At 36.7% G+C, this 24,168-nt stretch overlaps 1 protein-coding gene across 3 annotated transcripts in view; it reads right to left on the bottom strand.

Moving 5' to 3' along the window:
- DIAPH2 (diaphanous related formin 2) overlaps positions 1 to 24,168 on the bottom strand; it is a 906,095-nt gene that overhangs the window by 415,297 nt on the left and 466,630 nt on the right. For all 3 annotated transcript variants that reach the window (XM_023750473.1, XM_023750472.1, XM_014452154.2), the window contains one exon: positions 16,352 to 16,481. In XM_023750473.1, coding sequence (XP_023606241.1) covers positions 16,352 to 16,481 — 130 coding nt within the window. The remainder of the gene's footprint in view (positions 1 to 16,351; positions 16,482 to 24,168) is intronic.

Consider the following 24,168-nt stretch of genomic DNA (forward strand, 5'->3'; position numbering starts at 1 on the left):
ATATCAGATATTTACATTATGATTCATAACAGTAGCAACATTACAGTTATGAAGTAGCAACGAAAATAATTTTATGGTTGGGTCACAACATGAGGAACTGTATTTAAAGGGCCAGAAGGTTGAGAACCACTGTCTATGGTATGCCCTACCTCAATTGATGACTAATCCATCTTTTTTTCAGTTGCTCTGATTACAACCTTTGGAGTATTTGTTGAAGAAGTCAAATTGTCACACTTCTTATCCTATTTCTCAGTAAATGCACCCAGCTTTATCTTTAAAGAAATAGTAAATGTACTTCTCATAACCTCCACTACTATCACCCTAATTTACCCTAACATCTTTCCTCACTTGATCAACTTCAATAATCTCCTGATCTTCCTCTACTCTTGCCCTATTGCAATCCATTTCTCCACATGGCAGCTTGAATGATTCTTTTAAATATAAGTCAGATCTCATAACCCTCATAATCTCAACCTGCCCATGGTTTCCCATCAAAATCTGAATAAGCCAATGACCATTCCAGACCCTTCATACATGCTCTTGTCCCTAGCTACATCTCCAACCTCTTTTCCTTTCACACTCTCCCTCATTCACTTTGGTCTACCAGTGGTCGGCAAACTCATTAGTGAACAGAGCCAAATATCAACAGTACAAAGATTGAAATTTCTTTTGAGAGCCAAATTTTTAAAACTTAAACTATATAGGTAGGTACATTGTTATTAACTTAATAAGGGTACTCCTAAGGCTTAGGAAGAGCCACACTCAAGGGGCCAAAAAGCCGCATGTGGTCGCGAGCCGCAGTTTGCCGAGCACGGGTCTAGACCACTGGTTCCCTCAAATACATTATGTAGGTAGAAGACTCAGGGTCTTCTGCATTCACTGTTTCCATTGCTTGAAATGTCCTTTACTGAGATACAAACATGGCTTGTTACTTCAGTTTAATTAATTTAAAAATATATATATAATTTGTTGTTGTTGATTTCAGAGAGGAAGGGAGAGGGAGAGAGAGATAGAAACATCAATGGTAAGAGAGAATCATTGATTGGCTTCCCCCTGCAGGCCCCACACTGGGGATCGACTCTAAAACCCGGGCATGTGCCCTGACCGGGAATCGAACCATGACCTCCTGGTTCATAGATCGACTCTCAACCACTGAGCCATGCCGGCCAGGCATTCAATCAAATTTTTGACCAAAAACCTCCATAAAGAGGCCTCCGTAATCACTATATGTAATACAGCACCCTCCATCATCCTCTATTTTCTTATCTTGCTTTATTTTTTCTTTATAACACAACTGAATCCTCCCGTGAAAATGAGAACTTTGTTTTAGTCACTACTATAGTCCAAGTGTATAGAATGGTTCGAGACATACGATAAGTCCTCAATAATTACTTGTTCAGGAGGTGAGTAAATAAATGAACTGCATGATGAGTCATGTCTTAAATTAAATTATATTTATAAATATAAATACACAGTGGATCTTCATTACAAGATTCCATATTTGTGAATTTGTCAACTTGCTGAATTTTCCCTGTAACCCTGGTAAAATCTCACAGCAATTCTGTGGTCATTCACACACACACATGTGCATAGTAGTGAAAAATGTGAGTTGCTCCAGGCAAATGCTGCCAGCTGAGGTCAAACAAGGTGACACTCTGACTTCTTGTTTTAGCTCACATAAACAGCTAGCCTTTTGTGATCTATTTAGTGCCATGTTTTTCTTATTTGGGTGCATTTTTGAGTGATCTTGTTTTTTAAAATGACCCTCAAGTATAATAATGAAGTGCTGTCTAGCGTTTCTATGAGTAAGAAGGGTGTGATGTGCCTCCCAGAGAGAAGATGTGTGTTAAATAGACTTCATTCAGGAATGAGTCATACTGCTGCTGGCTGTGAGTTCAATGTTAATGAATCAACCATGTATATTAAACAGGGTGTCTTTAAACAGAAACAGACATAAAACAAGGCTATGTTTTGACTGGTTGATGAAAATATTGAGACCAGAGACGCACAGGAACATAACCCTATACTTCGACAAGAAACAATGATTCAGTATTTGCTAGTTCAGTGTTCACAGTGACTTGATAGAACATAAGCACTGCAAATGACAAGAATCAACTGTATATACTACACAGAAAAAAAAGAATATTACTGACAGCAAATATTAGTGTTAAGTATATTATAACTCATTTTATGACTTCCTTTAATTCCTATTTAGACTATTTCTAACTATTCAATGTTATAAATATCACAATGAAATTCTTGTGTATAAAACTTAGTGCCCATTTCTGATCATCTTTTTGAGACAAATCAAAGGTTTGCAAAACGTTTGAGGTTCTTGATACATTTTGCTTTCCAAAAAGTTGTAGTCATCATGAACTTGGACCATTAATACCTAAGTATCTCCCATGCACCACCTTAACCAGCACTGAATATATGATATAGTTTGTTTTTAACCTCTGCCAATTCAATAGCTGAAAAGTTGTATCTTATTATTTTACTAGAGGCCCGATGCACGAAATTTGTGCAAGGGGTTCGGCTCTCACAGCAGTGGCGGCTTGTCTTGGCCCTCACAGCCCCAGCTTTATCTGGAAGGTCATCCAGAAGGACGTCTGGAAGGTCATTCAGCTGTCTGGTCTAATTAGCATATTATGCTTTTATTATTATAGATGTGCATTCCTTCCATTACTGATGAGGTTGAACATTTTTGGTATGCTTTCCTTCTGATAATGTTCTGTCCATGTGCCATTTGCCCATTTAAGTGTTAAGAATCATTTCTATTGAGTTTCTAAGTAAGCTGGGATATAAACTGAGGCATTCATAGAAATGTTTGAAATAACTCATTTTCCTTTGAATAACACCTAGTCAGGGTGGTTTCTAAGAGTAAAAGATACATGAATACTAGTAACTGCACAAGTTAGTTGGAAGCATACCCACACTTCCATGGAATAGGTTACTGAAGAAAAGTGACATATTATTAAAAAAGGGATACAAATATACAACTCAGGGACTGCAAGTCCGTATCCTATTAGAGTTAAATAAACTTGTTTTTAGTTGATGACCATATACCCTTCAAGAAGGGTGGGAAATGGAGATATTTATTCTTTGGTCATCATCACAGGGTTTGTTACTATTTTTTGTGGACATGTAGAAGTAAACATCAATTGAGTAAAACCCTTAATTCTAACAATACCATTTTCATACATTTAGTGGTTTACTGTAGTTTAGGGTAAACCAGTAAGTGTTTGTATTTATATGGTGTCACTGGGTGTTTCTAATTATAATAATTAATGTTCCCATTAAAATACAGAATTTACTAAAGTTTATATTGCTTTCTAAGTTTTTCTTAAATTTATGAATACAATTTTCATGTTTTATAGCTTTTTCAACTCTGCTTTTAATATTACTCTCTATGTTGCTACAGTGAAAAACAAAGGGGATAGAGAAGTAGTCAAAAGCATAGCTCTTATAAACTGTGTAACCTGAGGACTTCATTTACTGTTTCTGAGACTCAGTCTCCTGTTCCATAAAATCATGCTTAGAACAGTGCCTGGCAATTACTAAGCACTTTATAAATGGTAATGGTTATAATTATCACTATCAGGTATTAGCGAAATGCATAATTAAGTGAATAAGCAATAGCTAGCATAAACATTAGCCTTTGGTTTTCTGCTACAAATGCAAGCCAAGTCCATTTCTTCAACATGCACATGAAAAATGCTTTATTATCATTTTTATTAGTTATTATAATATTTAAAAATTATGCTTTTTTATTTTCCCCAATCGTTGGCTATTAATTACTTAGAATATTCTATTATAAACTACATGCTTTTTCTTCATTTTTATACATACTAAGGACAATAATAACCTAGCAAAATAAGATACTGGAACTTTTACAATCAGCTCTTGAATGTGGAACACTGATTCCTCCATCAAAGCTTACAAATGTCACTCAAAATCAGATGAGCCTCTGTGATCATGTTTTTAGAGTCTTACTTCTAGAAGACCACAAGATGGAAAAAGTAAAAGAACATGTAAAGGAAACAAAATTAATAACACCATACATTCTTTCAGAGAGCTTTGTGATTCATCAAGTAAACTTTGACATTCATTTTAAAAATGAGACTGAAGCCCTAACCGGTTTTGCTCAGTGGATAGAGTGTCAGTCTGCAGACTCAAGGGTCCCAGGTTCGATTCCGGTCAAGGGCATGTACCTTGGTTGCGGGCACATCCCCAGTAGGGAGTGTGCAGGAGGCAGCTGATCGATGTTTCTCTCTCATCGATGTTGCTAACTCTCTATCCCTCTCCCTTCCTCTCTGTAAAAAATAAAAAAAATTTTTAAAAAATGAGACTGAACAAACAAAAACAACAGGGCCAAAATCATCTGGAATTAATATCATGTTAGCTTGAATAATAAACCATTATTTATTATATGGTTTGTAGAAAATGAGAAATGCTACTGTAGAAAATGAGACACAGGGACTGGGAGTTTAGATAGCCAAACTATGATCCAACAAGCAGGTAGTAACAAAGATGAAACTAGAATGTATATGTTATGATTCTCATCTTTGGACATATTATTTCCAGCATGTGTTTCTTTCAGATAGGACTATACCAGAATCCTTTGCCATGGAGCTATTAGCTTCCAATAGGACTCAGTGTCTTTTCACCTTATTATTTTAATAAATCTTCTAATAAAAATACCAGTTCCAGTCTGACTGTTTTACATGAAAATACCATTAAGCAGTTTGAGTCATATGAAACTGACACAAGTCAGTATTATGCATGCTATTTACTAATTTACCTCATTGCCTTGCAGGATCCAAATTCTGGAAAGAGAACCCAGTTAAATTCAAGCAGTGTAACCCTCTATGACTTGGTCCTTGTGTTCAAGCCACATTAGAAATGTGTAAAAAGTGGAGAGTGGAAGCGATGGCTTAGGTTGCTGTGATACCGTTCTTACAATCTCCTGAAAACCCTAACCCTGTATCCTAGCCCTTGCTGATCCTTATTGATGACTCCAGCAAAAGAACTGGTAGTGATGAAAACCGCAGCAAGGGTAACCAAGGTGATTGCCAGATTCCACCCATTTTTCTCTAGGGTACAAGGGAATCTCCCCTCAGAGCATGAGCCACCTCTTATGACTGCTGTCGCAGCAGACAGCTGATTCTTTCTTCATTTCTGTTGCTCTTCCCTCTTCCCTTGCCCCTCTCCACCTTGACATTGCCACTCAACATCAGTCAGTTAACCTTTTGTATCAAATATGTCCCTGTTTTACTTTAGGAGTCAATCAAATTATAACAACTTCAGGAGACAATCAAATTATAGCATTTGATGTATGAATATTCACTTTTCAACTAATGAGCTTGAATTCACAATGAGATAAAACTGAACAATATTCTCACATATCCTATTTCCTGACATTGAAGCAAAGCCACAGTGATAACAATGACAGCAGTGACAGGCTCTTGGTGAAAATTTTAACTCCAGATGTGCTCAGAACATGTTGGGATTCAATGCTATACAAGACAGCACAATGTTGACGATAACTATGGAAAGATCACCCTGAGTGTTTACATGGTATATAACGTGCTTGGAGGTGTGTTTTTTTCTTTTCTCATTTTTTTAAATACTAGAATGCTCCCATCTATTCTCTAAAAGTCACAGACAAAATCCTTAAGTGACATACAACTTGCTAAAAAATAATAATTATTTACAATAACATCAGATCAACTCTAACAGCGAATATTTATACAATGAATGTGATCATCATAACTAAGCACCTGTTAACACATGAAGACCTTTTGAATTAAAATGCAGCACCTTTCTCACTTTTCTTCAGACATTACATATTTTAAAAATTTTAATAACTGGCTTTTAAAAATGCTTTGTTGAACCATACATACATTCTGCACTTAGGTGACCGACAAACTAAACACCCATAAACCAGGATCCACATCAAGAACGGAACCTGCCAGGTACCCCATAATCCTCCCAGTAACCAACCCACCCCATGAGTAGCCATTATAATGATTTCTAACACCATAGATTAGTTTTAAATAATGCTTTTTGAACATCTGGTTTTCTATTAGTTGCTTAATGTTCAAGATGTTGAAATTAAATATCTGCAAATGTATGTTAGTTCATTTAAGTGCCCACTGTGGGGTTTAATAAAGACACTGACAAGAATGAGGCTGATGTTCAATAAGCATTCACTGAGCTAAATTTACTCTCCACGTCCTGTGTTAGACTTTGCCCTAAAAAGGAGACAAATCACATTATACATTATTTCAGAAAGCATCATGGCAGGATGCAGCCATAAACATGGAAAGCCTTAGAGTATAATGCAAGCGAGTGAAGGATCAAGTACCAAACTAAAATGTTCAAGTAAGTACCGTGGAAGATGAAGGAAGTGAGAGACCATGTAAAGCCCAAACAGTTGGGAAGTCATTATGGAGGGGTAGGATTTAAGCTGGGACTTCAAAAAGATACTTAAGGACATATGTATTTTTATATATGAAAGGATGCTCAACTTCACTAGCTTAAGAGAAATTCAAATTAAAACCAGAATGAGATACCACCTCACACCTGTAAGAATGGCTATCATCAAAAAGACAAGAAATAGCAAGTGTTGGAGAGATTTGGGCAAAAAAGGAACCCTCATAACTGCTGGTGGGAATGTAAATTAATACAGACACTACAGAAAACACTATGGAGGTTCCTAAAAAATTTTAGAATAGACCTACCATATGACCCAGCAAACACTCTTTTAGGTATCTACCCCCAAATTTTGAAAACATTTATTCATAAAGATATACATACTACTATATTCACTGCAGCATTATTCATGGCGGAAAACACATGCAAACAATCCTTCAATGGATGACTGAATAAAGAAGATGTGGTACTTATATATAAAGTAATACTACTCAGCCATAAGAAAAGATGAAATACTGCCATTTACAACAACATGAATATATCCTGAGAATATCATGCTAAGTAAAATAAGCCAGACAGAAGAAAAACAAGAACCATATGATTTCATACATATGTGAGATTTAAAACAGAAAGCAACAAACAAACAAACCAAAAAAACAAACAGGAAAAAAAACCATATACACAGACAACAGTATGGTGGAGACGAAGGTGGATGTGGGTGGGGGCAGACAGAAGAGAGTAAAGGGGGTCAAATATATGGTGATGGAAGGAGACTTGACTTTGGGTGATCAACACACAAAGCAATATGCAGATGAAGTATTAGAGAACTATACACTTGAAACATATAATCTTATAAGTCAATGTCACTTCAATAAATTTAATTTTAAAGATACTTAGGGCTCAAAAGGGCTGAGGGAAGGGGGTGGCATTTCAGTTTGGAAAACTGCAGAAGCCTAAGCTGAGACAGGCAAGGCAATGGTGTGAGACAGATAAGCTACGCATATAAATGTCTAGCAGAAAAAATCCTGGGATGCAAAAGCTCAGGTACTCTGACAAATGCCTATAGAAGTCTATAAAATTTGTTGATTCAATTATATCTTAATGGAGCTGTTTAATTTATTTCATTATAAAGAGAAAATGGATTAACTCTAGAGTGAAGGAGACTGGCAAATTCCACCTTAATCTAGCGAGCAAAGCAACAGAACAAACTAAAATTATGTGCCATCAGATAGGATATAATGAGAATAACACAACACAACTTCTGTGATATTTCCAGACTCAGAGAAACTAAAGTGATACGAAAACTAAACATAAACCTTGACATTGGATTCAATCATTTTGGGGACAATTGTTAAATCAAAATGGTAGTAATCAGATAGCAGTAATTTATCAGTGCTATGTTCCTAATTTGGATGGTTATATTGTGGTTGTATAGGAAAATGTCTTTGTAGGAAAAATACACTAAAGTATAGAGGAGTGATGGACTATCATGTCAGCAACTGATTTTTAAATGGTTCAGAAGGAAAAAAAGTTCTTTATACTGTAACAAAATGTTTATTTATGTTAAAACATTTTTCTTAAATCCAAATGGCCATGGTCTCTGCTTCCTTTCACTGCTAACTGAAGGTATTCGTGTTTTCAACACTTTCTTCTAGAAATGAAAATGAATTATAGTGTTTACATTATGAATTGAAAACACTGGTTGGTAATAACTAGATTACTAATCACCAAGAAAACATGACTTTCTTTCCCAAGTCCTTTTGACTTTTCAGTTTGAAAAGACATTTTCTATACATGTTCTAGACTTCTTACTCTTTTTACTATTTTAAAAAATGCACTGTGTTAAAAAAAATTAGGGTTGATTTGGTGAGGGTAAGGAAGAAAGAAGTATAACAAACTGGAAAATGTATGACTTTGATTCCCTAAAACTTAATATTCCTTTAATTTTATAAGATATTTATGGTGTTGATATGATTAATATTTCTTAGTGAGTGAATTACATTCTAAATTATTTTAAACAGTATGTATGAAAAAGTCTAAAGGAAACTAAACAATTTATTTTTTTATTAAAATGATGTAATGATGTATACTCAGTTTAACTCAGATGGTGAACATTTTTTAAAAAGATTTTTAATTGATTTTTAGAAAGATAGAAACATTGATGTGAGAGAGAAACATCAATCAGCAGCCTCCTGCATGCTTCCTACTAGGGATTGAGCCTGCAACCCAGTCATCTGACCTAGAATCAAACCTACCACCTTTCAGTACATGGGACGACACCCAACCACCTGAGCCACATCGGCCAGGGCAGATTACTAACATTTAAGTAAGGTCAAGTCTACTGATATTTTGTTACAGCAGTATATTATGTGCTTCCAAAAAGTTCAACTAAAACTCAAAGTTTAAATCTGCTAGGAAATCCAACAGTTTAATACTTTCTCATATATTAGGTCCTGTGAGTCACTGTACATTAAATGCTCTAGAAACAGTAGGATTTTATTCCATAACTCAAAGATTTTTAAATAAAACTAACAGTGGACAATGTGAAATTAGTTTTTTCAGAAATTAGAATAACAGAAGTTTCAGCTGTTAGGCAGATATTACATTGAGACAGTCGGCTGCCATTCATTCCTATGAGACTTTTAATCCTTACTGTTCATCATAAACCTTTATGGTTTGGTGGCCTTCATAAGTTTAGGTATCTCCACATTACCTTGATTGTTTCCATTTTTAACTTTCTCCTTGAATGAAGTAAAATATGGACCAGGAAATACAGGTAAGTCCTGGTGTCCTCTTTATTCTGAATTATCTTGTTTTCCTGTTGTATTTACAGCAAACAGTACTAGTAATTTTCAGGTTGCTATTCTCTATGTGTGAACTTCTCGCAATGTTTTATTTTCAAATATGCCTGCTGTACTAAAAGGATATGCAATGATTCAACTTAATAAACATTTATTGAGCATTTACTTCTCCCTGACATGCTGCACTAGCACTGAGACTGTAGGGACACATGGGGCATATTCCTTGTCATTGAGGAACTCAATCTATGAGGTACATAGAGAAGCAAACAATGAAATAAAAATGCAAGTATACTATGTGCTATGTTACAAATAAGGCTAACATACTGCTGTGACAGAAAGAAAGGAGAGGATAATTTTGTCAAAATGGGGAGAGAGGTTGTGGACCACTACATTGAGGAAGTAGCATTAACATTTCAGTAAGCCTTTCATTTGGTCAGCATTAACTTTCTATGTTTCCCAATATGTAAGCATAAATTATTTGTTGTATATTGTAGACCACAAAGGAAGCAAACATGGAGCTGAACTGTATTTAATAAAAGAACTCTAGACAAGGTCTGCAAACTTTCATTGACTCTCCACCCAGTACTATGATTCCTTCATTATTCTGCGCCTCAGTATCTTCAACTGTCAAATGATGAACTTGGACTAACTGCCATCTTGGTCCCTTTTTGCAAGGACTCTGTGACTTCTAAAGTTTCTGCAAGCTCTGGAGTTTCAGAAAAAGTTGGTATGGGTTTTTTCACTCCCCCAACTTTTTTGCCCTGCTATTATATTACTTTTTTCTTTTTCTTTATTTCATATATTTTTTCCTCTACAATATTTCCTATAACCTGAACTTTTATCATTATTAATCCTATGAATAAATCAGAGTGGATAAACAGGTAATCAGAGTTACTTATTATGACATGAAAAGATGGCAGATATCAAAAGATATAGTTGGTCATTAAATTGTTTTATAGATTGATTTGATTCAAAAGAAATTAACACTGTTCATAAGAAATTTAACCAGCTCTTATTTTGTAGGATGGCACTAATTTAACTGAAGTGAAACCCATTTTGGATTTATGCAAAACCTTAGGATTAATAGTGCCTTCAAATATATTAATATAATTTTCCCCTGTTGAGTAGAATAGTTTTAATTAAACTTTAGTAACCCCTTTGGTTTAATCCCTGGAGCTGACCTATAAAACACTAGAGGTTTTAAATCAAACCATAAAAATGTTCAAAGCTGAAAGTTAAAGTGATAGCCATGAGGGGTGGGAGGACAAAAAAGGATTTACAAAATATGTCTAGTAAACTAGCAATACTTTATGCAAGATATATCTATACATCTATCATATATAATTATATACACTGACGTATATATAATATTAAAAAGTAATCATTGGGGAAAAGGTAATTGTGGTTTATAAAAAATATTTTAAATATTTAAAGGCATCAGGGTCTCTATAGCAACCAGTTTTTTTTTCCTCTCTAAGACTCATTGGTATGCCAAACATGAATGAGAGGACCTGCAGATTTATAATTTAACCTAGGATAAAATGACCAGAGCAAGATTATTTTATTAATTACACTGGTAATAAATTACATTGTAGTGTTTTATTTTGAACTTCATAAGGGCTATGAGAATATCTAGAAGAAAGTTAGGCATTCTCCTCCCTCACCCGGCCTGCTCGCTTCCCCTCTTCCTGAAATAATTACTGAATAGATAAATAAACAAGTGAAATCAAACCAAAACAAAACCACTCTATAATTCTTTGAACAACGCTTCATAAATTTTCCCACCCAAGTATTCCTAATGGAAGAGAAGATTGAACACATGCCCCTAGGGATCTACTGCTAGTTTGAAGTTTCTTTGAAGTCATCTGTTTTATTTTAAAAATTCATGTGGATTTTGCATCCTACTCCATAATATAGATCTGTTTTAATGTAAAAATTATGTGTTTTCCCCAATATCTTTGCATTGCAGAGCTCTAGGAAAATAGGCTAAGTTTACACCACAGGTTTGCATCTTCCAAGACCCACACAACTTTAGAAGTTTAGCTTTATAAGGGATAAAGGCAATTATAAAATACATTTTTCCATGGATCTCACATTTTTACTTCAGTTTTCCTTTTACTTCCATGTAATTTTTTTTTCTTTGCCAGTTAATTTGAGGCCTATGCCTTCAGGACTGAATTGAAATAAATGTCTAGTATTTGCTATACCAGACAGGAAAGATCCTTACTCTATCAATATAAGAACTCAGGTTCTAATAATTCAAAAACATAGAAATAAGAGATTAGTCATCATGCAATTTTCTTTACATATTAGTTATACAATTCAACCATTAACTAAATTAGTTTCATCTTATCTATAGCCCTTCAGTTTTTAAAAAATACTGTTTTTGGTTTTGTTTGTGAAGATGATCATTAGTCCATCATGGAATAAAATGAACTATATAGTATTGATCTCTTTTTATTTTTGCTGGTGGACTGTGAATATATATATATTATATATATATATATATATTATATATATATATAATATATATATATATATAATATATATATATAGTATATGCTATACACAGTACTAAAAGTGACAGAATGAGATTCAGACAAGACTGAAATGTGGATTAAGCAAACAAGATAAATTAGACTCAAATACCAAGGAAATGTATTTAACTATAAATAAATGGGAACTGGCTTGACCTTTTACCATGTTTTTTGTTTTTTGTTTTTTTGTTTGTTTTCCCTGCAGACTAAATTCAAAAGTATTTTCTCCTAAGGCTTTAGTAGCAAAATACTCGGAAGAAAATAAAAGGAAATAGATTCTGAACAGTGATATGACAAATGATAGTCAGTTGTCTTAGAGAACTGGGCAGGTGAGATTTCCAGGCATGAGATGCAGCATGAAATCATACACAGAGAGGGGAATAAAAACGGCTCCAGAGAAAATATGCCTGGGCACACTGAAATGAAAACTAGGAGAAAATGAAAGGGGGATGCAAGCAGGCAGAATGTGCTTAAGAATTTTTGAGTTGAGAACTCTGAGTCAGAATTTCATAGGGAAAGAAAAAGAACTAGTGAAAATAACTTGAGAATGGGGATTGCTGCGGCCCAAACAGTGAGATAGGAAGAGGCTTTCTGGTAACAGTCCTTTGAATAAACTGGCAGGGAGAATACATAAAAGCAGAAATAATCAAAATACAACAGAGAGATTTTGCTTTTGGAATGGATTGTGAGAAAGAAGTTGGTTATATTGTAAGAGAAAAATATGAAAAGATTTATCAAAAGCCCAGACACAAGAAACAAATAGAACTGAATATACTACATATTTAGCTGAGACTAGAGGAACTATAGGTACCCTTATGATTATGATCATTCCCTTCTAAAAAGGCAAGGGCAATGGCTATAATATTTAGAGTAGTACATCAATTATTATCACTGCTACTACTAATTACTATAATAAAGATAGCGGTATAGCAACAACCGAGTAATTACTATGTGCCAAGCCTGTCAGTACATACTTTGAACATGGTAATTCATTTTATCTTATTGTCACTATCATTTCCATTTTATAGATGAGGAAACAAAAACTTGAAAGTTTTAATTACTAGTTCAACATTACAGAACTGATAAGTGATAGAGCAAGGAGTAGAACTTTATAAAATCTAACTCAAAAGCTGTGCTCTCTAGGGTACCTTCATCAATAGCAGTTGCTAAAAGTGTGTATGATATGATATAGACATAGACATAGATATAGATAAACAAGTATCCTATCTAATAATAGACAAACATGGTAATTGACTGTACCTTCGCTATGTCTCCCATTGGCTAATCAGCACGATATGCAAATTAACCAACAAAGATATTGGCTAATTTGCATACTGCAGGCAGGGCGGGACAACACCATCCCACTTGCCCTGCCGCCATCTGGGCCTGCTATCTGCGATCCTGGGTGGGGGGGGGGGGTCCCGTGTGCTACCGGACCCGGGGTGGCTGGGCGGGGCAGCAGCGATCCGCCGGCCCACCCGGGCATCCTGTGTGCGACCCAGGGCGGGGCCCCAACCCCTGGATCAGCCCTGCTGAGTGCGCAACCTGGGGCGGCGCCCCAACCCCCGGATAGGCCCTGCCCTGTGCATGACTGGGGGCGGCACCCCAACCCCTGGATCAGCCCTGCCCTGTGCAGGACCGGGGGCAGCACCCCAACACCCTGATTGGCCCTGCCCTGTGTGGGACCGGGGGTGGCATCCCAACCCCCTGATCAGCCCTACCCTGTGCGGGACCTGGGGCGGCGCCCCAACCCCCTGATCGGCCCTGCCCTATGCGCGACCCGGGGACGCGGGGCAGGCACCTAGGAATCGGCCTGCCATCTGCCACCTGGGGAGCGGGCCTAAGCCAGCAGGTGGTTATCTCCTGAGGGGTCCCAGACTGTGAGAGGGCACAAGTGGGGCTGAGGGACACCCCCCCCCACCCACCCACCAGTGCCAATGCACAAATTTTTGTGCACCGGGCCTCTAGTTTAGATTTAACAATGAAAGCTGATATAAACTCAATCAGATTTTATTAGAGTTGTTACAGATTATTTTGGATAAAGATATGTTTATCAGTTATATTCATGAAAAGTGTCCTTAAATGTAAGAATTAAAAATCACCATTGTAAAACTGACAGATCATTTTATTTAAACATATACTTGATATGCTTCCTCTCAAAATCTTTCTGAAATTGATCTACATGTTAAAGGAATAAAATTTAGGAAAAATTCCGATAAAGGGCAATAAAAATTAAGAATAGTCCTGAAATGATATAATTTCAGAATTGGTCTTTTTTTGTGACATTTCTCATGTTTCAAATTATAATATAAATTTTATAAATATTGATATTATTCTACATTAGTTATATGTTAGTTAATATGCCTCTAGTTAAGAAGGTGTGTTTTTCGTTTTTTTTACAATATTTTTATTCATTTCAGAGAGAAAGGGAGAGGGAGAGATAGAAACATTAATGATGAGAGAGAATCATTGATTGGCTGTATCCTGCACACCCCACATTGGGGATGGAGCCTGCATCCCAGACATGTACCCTGACTGGGAATCAAAGCATGATCTCCTGGTTCATAGGTTGACACCCAACCACTGAGCCACTCGGGTCGGCACAAAGGTGTGCTTTTAAATTCAAGGACCAAGATATAGAAATTCTTTAGAAAAGCAATTTCCAGAAAGTTGCTATTAAAGTTGTAGTGAGTAAAATTTTCCATCATATTATAAAGTTTTTTTTATAAAAAGGAAAGCAAATAAATAGTACTATGGAGTCATCGTTTGTCTCCTAGTGTTATTCTGTTCCTTGGACCACAAAATGCAACACAGTGGATTAAATTAAGGAAATATGTTGCCCTGGCCAGGTATCTCAGTGGTTAGGGTATCGGCCCACACACTGAAGGGTTGTGGGTTCTTTTCTTTCAAGGGCACACACCTGAGTTGCAGGTTTGATCCCTGGTTTGGTCAGAAAGTGTGCAGGAGGCAACCAATCCATGTGTCTCACATCAATGTTTCTCTCTCTCTCTCCCATCCTTCCCTCCCGTCTACTCTCTCTAAAAATCAATGAAAAAAATATCCTCTAGTGATGATTAACAAGAATAAAAAATCAACATTAGACATTAATTAAAGCAATTTTAAAAATAAAAGTTAAAAAAAGAAATATGTTGAGGGTTTGATTGATAATACCAGACCAGCAGAGATGACCACTGAATAATATTACACAAAAAAGATTTTGAGCTTTATAGACACACGTTTTTCCCCCTTCAAATGACAATAACTGGTTTATATGGATTGTAATAAACTTGGGAAATGTACATGCTTTTGTTCCCTTACTGAAAATCCTCAGAGTTATAGAGAAATGTATTTACAACAGTGCAATTTCAAATATAAGATTTATGAGGGACAATGTACTTCTCCACATATATACTCTCACCTTCAAAAATGTTTCCTGCCCTAGCAGGTTTGGCTCAGTGGATAGAGTGTTGGCCTGCAGACCAAAGGGTCCTGGGTTCGATTTTGGTCAAGGGCACGTACCTCCGTTGCAGGCCCCTCCCCAACCTGGGCCCTGGTCAGGGCTCGTGCAGGAGGCAACCAATCGATGTGTTTCTCTCACATTAATATTTCTCTCTGTCTTTCCCTCTCTCTTCCACTCTCCCTAAAGATCAGTGGGAAAATATCCTCGAGTGAGAATTAAAAAAAAGTTTCCTTATTCCTCCTTTCTTTCACTTTTCAACTTCTTACTGGAGTAGACAATACTAACCATCAAAGCTAATTAACTTAAATAACAATCTTAGAAACATTTTTGTCTCCCACCCCTGTTCCTCCCTGGTGCCACATCCTACCCATTCTAGTCCTTCAATGATGAACCTGCTGCCTACCACACTGAGACCAGACTGCTCAGAAAGACATTGAAATCTCTGAGATGGCCACCTCAATACTCCCACCTTACAGTCAACCACTCTTTCACTTGTCCTAACACATTCTGCCACTGGGCCTTGCTCATATTGTTTGCTCTCTGGAAAGCATGCCTTTTTCATGTCTGTAAAAGTCCTCTCCTCAAGTTTCACCCTTTGGCCTCTTCCATGAAAGCCTTTTCCTATCTACGTTTCTTATCAGAATGACTTTCTCATCTAAACTACAGTACATTATCTTTTCATGTAGCACTTCTCATATTCATCCTTGTTTTATCAAGTATTTGTATGTATGTCTTTTCTTACCTTCTAGATTTTAAACACACTCAAGCAAGAAATGTCTCACAATCATTTTGCTATCACCAAAAACTCCATAGTATAGCACCTTTGCAAACAATATACACTCCAGTGTTTAAGAAATGTAGGTATGAATGAACATACTATCTGATCAGATATTAAAGCCTCAATAATCTAGCAGTGTTACAAAATAAAGTAAGTCAAAAGCAGGCCATTAAAACACACTATGCTGTCAAATGTAAGCTAACAGAAACTGTCTTCCTATTATTCTTATATCAGTAAAGAAACAGAATAAAAAGATTAATGTTTATAGATTATTTAATCCTATCATTTAAAATATAATACTTAACAAGGAGTAGTCTCAACTCAGTTACAAATCAATTACCTTTGCTTGCACTTTCTATATGTTCCAGTTCTTCAGGAAATTTCAGGATATCCCGGTATTTTTCTTCACAAATTTCAGCAATAAAATGCAAGAGGGTTGTTTTTTGATCTGATGATTTAGTATCTCTTATCTGGAATGAAAAAAACAAAAATATTAGTATTTTTTTAGTAACAAATACAAATTTTTTTCTTAAATAAGTGGAATGCATAAACTCAATTCATCATAACTAATTAAAAAATAAGTTTGGGGTAGGTTCCAGTGGGGTCTAATAATAATGCTCTGAACTTTAAAATGACCCCCCCCATTTTAAAAGCAAGAAAGATGACAAAAAAGTGAAAAATTAAATGTGAATCTATTTTTAAAGTGTATAAATTATCATGGTAAAATGAATGATTCTTTTCATGAGAAAACAACTTTCATTCAAGTATTGATAATAGAAATCCAAGTTAATGTGTGCTTATGTTATCAGCATTCTGTTCTTCGCTTTATCACAGAAATATATTCTGGAAAGAGTTTCCTTTGTGAAGTTATATTTATTTCTAGCCATCATTGATGCAAATTAATGTAAAAGAGTAAACACATTTTACCCTCCTTTACTTGCATGGGCCATCAAAAAAGAATAACTGACAACTTCTTATGCAGATTTATAAACAGAATCCGAGCACGCAATCATGGTAATATGACAAAGTTTATTTGTATGCTTACATATTATATTTCCTTTGTAGAGACACTAGGAAAGAGATGCTACAGTTAGAATCATAAAAATCTTTAAAGTATAAGATAAAAAAAATCTATGATGAGAATCTAAGTGTTTTCCTTAATATAACTCTCATACTAGACTAAGCTGCGAATAAAATCAAGGATTTACTGAAAAACAAAGGATAAATATGGCATAAAGTATCAAGTTTTCTCATTCTGTTGGATGTTTTAATTCTATAATCCTTAGATGATGGATTTGTCTACTGATGTTCATACTGATTCGGGGTTTTTAGCTTTAAGGATTACTCTGTTTCAAATAAATGAGTATTCTTCACAAACAGGTTTATAAAAAGGCTGTGGAGGATATTTAGCTAACTACAAAGGAATTTAATTTTACTGTTTTAGTGACTTAGACCAAAAAAAATTGCATTTAGTCAATCAGTCCATATTGAATCTCTTTTGTGCTACAGATTTTAAACAACTGTTTACAGCCCAATGACATGAAAAACTTCAAAGAAATATTACTCTCAAGGCTCAAAAGAAACAGTCACAGGAGGCATGATGTTGAAAGTTCAAGTGGTCACAATTATTTCTTTTAGAATTTCTAGGATTACCTTATCCCAGGTAGGTAAAATATGTAAAACTTGGCATTATTAGGTTGATTCACCAAACACTTTAAAGCACCACAAGGTTGAAATGACACAATTCAAGGACAAGCTATAAGAACAAAAAGCACCAAAAACCTCAAAGGCAATCTGTCTTAAGTCAGGCTTGTGGCTGTATTGGAATCAATGGGAAGCTCTCTTTCCTAAGGAGAGGTCTCTACCTGGGATTATAGTGTTACATGTTCACGAAGTGTATCATTTTCAGAGGATGCTGGGTATTCCATCTAATAAGAAAATTAACATTTACTTTTTTCACACAAATTACCTAAATTCCTAAATCCTAAAATCCTAAAAGTTAGGGAAAATGAAGGTACATCTTCATTTTGTGATGAAACACACACACACACACACACACACACACTCACACACACTCAAAACAACAAAAACCCACCTAATTTTTCAGAATTTTTCAGGACACCAAATTGTACAAGTATATTATATTTTTTTAAATGCACATGGCCAACACTAGAAAGTAAAACATAAAAATAAAAAAAGAGCATTGTGCTCATATGTCAATTTTATGGATGACTAAAAACTTCAGCTGCTGACATGAATACTTATACATGCTTAACTTTCAAAAACTTTTTAATTGGTAACTATTAATTCAGAATCAGGTCCATTAATTTTATTTCTGTTAAGAAATTTAGTAGAATCAATGGTTATATTTTAAAAAGATAGAGCATAATATTTCAGTTAAATAAATATCTTGGTATCTTTGTCAAAATCAGAAAGAGTTGTAGACAGAATATGCATGTACTTTTTATTTTAATTTTATTTTATTGTATTAACTATTGGCCCAGTGCATGGATTTGTGCACATTGAAAGGAAATTAATTAGAAGAAATATTTTAATATCGCTATTTGCCCTTTCTCTATAATAGAAGTGTTGACCAAATTCACAATAGACAATGACAGATCAAAACACACGCGTGCGAGTGGCGCCAGCAAAAGCTTTATATGTATCACACATAAGCGAGTCAACTTAGCCTTTTATAGATATAGAATAAACTTGCTTAATTAGACCAGCTTTCTGATGTAGCTAAACTTTTTCCAGCCAAGTGAAGCCCCACAACTTCTCTTTTAGGTATTTGTCAGCAACACAGCAGTAAATATCAACATCAAGCAGATTATTATTGTAGATCACACATGGAGAACAAAGGGTAAATTATTTAACTGCAGCAGTGTTTGACAATATTCTGCACAGTGAGAAAACCTGAAGTCATTTTCAAGGTCCACCATTTCTTACTTCTTTTCAGTCAGGTCAAGTTTCTAAACTTTCTAAATCTCCATGTTCTGGCTAATGAAAAGAAAATAGGATTCTACTGAGTCTCCTATCTACCTACTCCAGGACTTCTGTGAGGATCAAATGAGATGAGGCATAGGAAAATGCTTCACAAACATCTGGTTAAAGTGTAAAATGTTTCCACCTGGCTATAAAGCAAGTCATGTTCCTGGGCTAAAGAAACTGAAAGGAGGCTAGTCACTAGGGAGAAAAAGCAGGGCATTGCTACATAACATCATTACCTGGAGGGACACTTAGCATATTAGCCTTTTAAATACCAGTATATAGATCCTTGCCCAAGGATATGTTTTACTGATTTTAGAGAGGGGAGAGAAGGAGAGGGAGAGAGAAAGAGATAGAGGAAAGAGAAACATAGATCAGTTGCCTTCCACACCCACTCCTACTAGGGATCAAATCCACAACCCAGGTACATGCCCTGATTGGGAATCGAACCCACAACCTTTTGGTGCACGAAACTATGCCCAAACAGCCACACCAGCCAGAGCTGCATGTATTTTTCTCAGAATTGTAATATTCCCTTTGAAGCATGGGCAAGCATGGCCAAGTGCCTGTCTTATCAAGCTAAGAAATACCTTGGTTGGTATAGGAGACAAATTGCTAAATCTGTATTGCAATATTTATTTTTTAAATAACCTCATACAGAGAGTCCTTTTTAAGGCTTCAAACTGGAATGGAATAATCTTGACAAATATGTGGTCTTGGTTATTTTTTTCTATTTATATGAACCTTAGGTCAATCATTTTAAAATAAAATTTAAATAGTAAAATATAAGGTGAAAGAATGTTTACTTATGAAAATATATTTACTTTGTTCTATCATAACATCAGTCTCTCTTACCACAAATACACCATTCACACATTAGCCACTGTCTCTCTCAGGACCTATTGTTGTTCAATATCTGCACAGAAGGCAAGAACATTCACCTTCATTAATTCTAATGGTTAATGGTAATTATCCAATAATTTGCTCTTCCAAGTGTACTAGTTGTATATATACATTCCTTGGGATAGTATAAAAGTAACCTAATCTGAGTTTGGGTTAGTTTATCTACACTAATAAAAGACAAACATGCAAATTGACCACACCTTTGCTACGCCTTAAGCCACACCCACCAGCCAATCAGAGCGACTATATGCAAATTAACCCAACCAAGATGGAGGCCGGCAGCCACAGAGCTGGAGCGAGCAGGAGGCTTGGTTGCTCCAGTGATGGAGGAAGCAAAGCTTCCCGCCTGCCGCAGCCGGCTCTGAGCTCCACTCAAGGCAACAAAGTTTCAATTATAGGAGATAAATAAACCCCAGATACCTGCTTACAGCCGGCCGGCCGTGGCCATGGAGCTGGAGCGAGAAGGAGGCTTGGGTTGCCCCTGGCGATGGAGGAAGCCAAGCTTCCCACCTGCCCTGGCCGGCTCTGAGCTCCACTCAAGGCTACAAAGTTTCAATTATAGAAGGTAAATAAATCCCAGAATAAAAAAAAAAAGAAAAGAAAAAAAGGAGAGGCTGGGAGCTTCCGTTGTCCGGGGGCTTGGCCAGCCTGAAAACTGCCCTCAGCCCCTCACCCAGACTGGCCAGGCACCCCAGTGGGGCCCCCCAACCCTAAAGGGGGTGTGGCCAGCCTGAAAACAGCCACCAGCCCCTCACCCAGGCTGGCAAGGCACCCCAGTGGGGACCCCCACCCTGAAGGGGGTGTGACCAGCCTGCAAACAGCCATCAGCCCCTCACTCAGGCTGGCCACGCACCCCAGTGGGGTCCCCCACCCTGAAGAGGTTGTGACCAGCCTGCAAACAGCCATCAGCCCCTCACCCAGGCTGGCCAGGCACCCCAGTGAGACCCCCACCCTGATCCGGGACACCCTTCAGGGCAAACCAGCAGGCCCCGACCCGTGCACCAGGCCTCTATCCTATATAATAAAAGGATAATATATAAATTGACCCTAACAACAGAAAGACTGGGAATGACTGGTCACTATGACACACACTGACCACCAGGGGGCAGATTCTCAATGCAGGAGCTGCCCCCTGGTGGCCAGTGCACTCCCACAGGGGGAGCTCTGCTCAGCCACAAGCCAGGCTGATGGCTGCCAGCACAGCGGTGGTGGCGGGACCCTCTCCTGCCTCCTCAGCAGCACTAAGGATGTCTGACTGCAGCTTAGGTCTGCTCCCTGCTGGTAAGTGGACATCCCCTGAGGGCTGCCGGGCTGCCAGAGGGATGTCTGACTGCCAGCTTGGGCCTGATACCCCGGGGAGCGGGCGTAAGCCAGCAGGTGGACATCCTCCAAGGGGTCCCAGACTGCAAGAGGGCATAGGCCGGGCTGAGGAGCGCCCCCCGAGTGCACAAATTTTTGTGCACTGGGCCTCTAGTTCATAAATAAAATTGATTTCTCTTTGATATCTGGTTAATTAGAAATTATATTAACTTAAATTAACATCAAATATTCCAATAATAGTTGTCCAGATTGCCTAAGGCTCAGCGGTGACTAGAAGCACATCAAGGTTTTCTACAGCCAGGAGCCAAGTGCCTTTTTGCATTCCTGTCCTTGCTCTCTCTCCCTCCCTCTCAGCAGCCACAGTGAGGCAGGAGTGTGAGGGATATAGGACTTCTCTTTATAAGATGCAAAAGGATGAACAAAATGGTTACCCTACAATCCTCTGTCTTGTACATATTTCCAATTAATAAAAACACAAACAGCAGTTCCAGAAATTGAAAGTCTCTTAAAAAGTTCAAAACATTTTATAATATTTTACGAGCTGAGTTATCAAGGCATGATAACAATAAAAGTAAAATAGAGTAATTCACTACCTTCACTGATCAAGTGCCATCAGTTAATAAACCACATAGCGATTTTAATTGTAATCATCTGACCAATAAATGTTACACATAAAGATTAATAAGTGAATTTATACTAACTGCGTCTACCTAATCTATAATAACTTCCTGAAAAGGTACATTAATACAAAATAGCTTTAACAGAAAAACACCTATTTCTATAGCAAATTCTGATCATTTCTCCTTTTCCTAATAAATATGAGTGCTGTATTATAAAAGATAATATTTATATTTGATGTGTTAAACACATTTTCTTTTTTTTTAAATATATTTTATTGATTTTTTACAGAGAGGAAGGGAGAGAGAGAGAGAGTTAGAAACATCGATGAGAGAGAAACATCGATCAGCTGCCTCCTGCACATCTCCTACTGGGGATGTGCCCGCAACCCAGGTACATGCCCTTGACCGGAATCGAACCTGGGACCTTTCAGTCCGCAGGCCGACGCTCTATCCACTGAGCCAAACCGGTTTCGGCACATTTTCAAATTTTAGTTAGATAGCAAAATATGAACAACTAATTGCCATATAAAATATTATTTTTTATTTCAAATGCTATTATTCAAGCTTCAAAATGTGTGAACTTTGTCCTGTCTTTGAATCAGGGATTTGAGCACACAGAAACCAGCACACAGCCAGAGAGCCTGAGAAAACAACATTTTAATCATCTACGTCAGTCACACTCAATCTTTCTCTGAAGGACCCCTTCTGTAGGTAATTTTCCCTTCTGCTGAGATTTAAGCCTATTTCTTCTTGCTCTGTTCTCAGTGGGAGAGAACTGGACACTCTGTACAACCACCTCTCACAGAGTGAACGCTCCATTCACATGTGTCGTATTCTCTACACCAGTGATTTTCACCTTTTTCATCTCACAACACACATAAGCTAATTATTCAAATTCTGCAGCACACCAAAAACATTTTTTGTTGATCTGACAAAAAAATGTATAATTTCTATTCATTCACCCCAGACAGCTATTGTTGTGTTAACTGTTGTCATTTTTTTTTTACAATCTAAGGGAAAAGAGGTCAGTAGCCCTAATACTTAGTATTTCATGTTTTAAAAATTCTTGTGGCATGTAGGTCTCCTCTAAACCAAACAATTTCAGTTCATTTAACTTCTCCAAACAAGTTAGTTTTCAAATGTTTAATTTTGTCAGGATAAAATTAAACATTTAAATTTTTTTTTACAGTTAACTAATTTTAATTATAAATTAATTTTATAATTATAATTCAATTATAATTTATGCATCATAGAATATATATATGAACGGAATATTTTATATTATATATTATAGAACATACTAGTATACATGATTGGAATAATTAGAATCCATTCAAAGTTTCTTTTGCACAGGCTCCCATCACCTACTAGAAAAGCATACAAACTTCTTGGTTTTGCTCAAAAGGCCTTTGCCAGCTGGCCTTTCCTACCTTTCTAACCTGTCCCTGCCGCATACATTTCTCTTCAGTCTGATCAAAGTTGCTTGGACAGACCATGCAGTGAAACAGCACCGTGCTTTTGCACATCTCTTTCTAGATTTCCCTTCCTTCTCCCTTTTTTTCTATCCGCCAGGTGAATACCTACTCATGTTTCAAGACCATTCAATTACCATTTCCTTTCTGAAGACTTTTCTATTTCAGGAGTAAACATGACCTACATTTGCTATGCCCTTCACTATATACCTCTCAACATGGTAATTTTTTCCAGTCAGTATATGCTCTTTCAATGGCAGAAACTGTTTCACTAATCTTTTTATATATATATATATATATCCACAGTACCTGAGAGAATGCTAGAACATACTAGGTAGGCAATAAATGTTTCTGAATGAAGATTTTTCTCCACATAAGCTCCCATTTGCGTGAGCTACAGAACAATACATCTAATTTAAACGTGTGTGTGTGTGTGTGTGTGTGTGTGTGTGTGTGTACATACTCACATATACACAAGAGGTTGACTATTGTTGACTACAAAGCTAAATGTTTCCAGGACAAATCTATTGGAGAGGTGGGAGTGAATGTCAGAATAAAGTTACAATGTGCCCCACAGGAAGTGGAGCACCATGCATTTGTAAGGGGAGGAACTTTAGGAGCAAAGCAAATATGAATGTAGAAGTGCATTCAATGATCCACTATGGGCTAGGGACTGTGCTAGAACCCAGGGATCAGAGATAAATAGCACATCTTACCTTCAAAGTCTCTGGCAGCTCAAAATTTAGGAGAAAACACGAAATTATAGAGAAAAGAGAAAACATAGGAGAGTGACTTAGTGGCAAATTATGTAATTAAAATGTTAACTATGGTATATGTAAAAAAGGCAAAGAAAA

The sequence above is a fragment of the Myotis lucifugus genome, unplaced genomic scaffold (assembly GCF_000147115.1).
Source record: "Myotis lucifugus unplaced genomic scaffold, Myoluc2.0 scaffold_13, whole genome shotgun sequence".
Lineage (NCBI taxonomy): Eukaryota > Metazoa > Chordata > Mammalia > Chiroptera > Vespertilionidae > Myotis > Myotis lucifugus.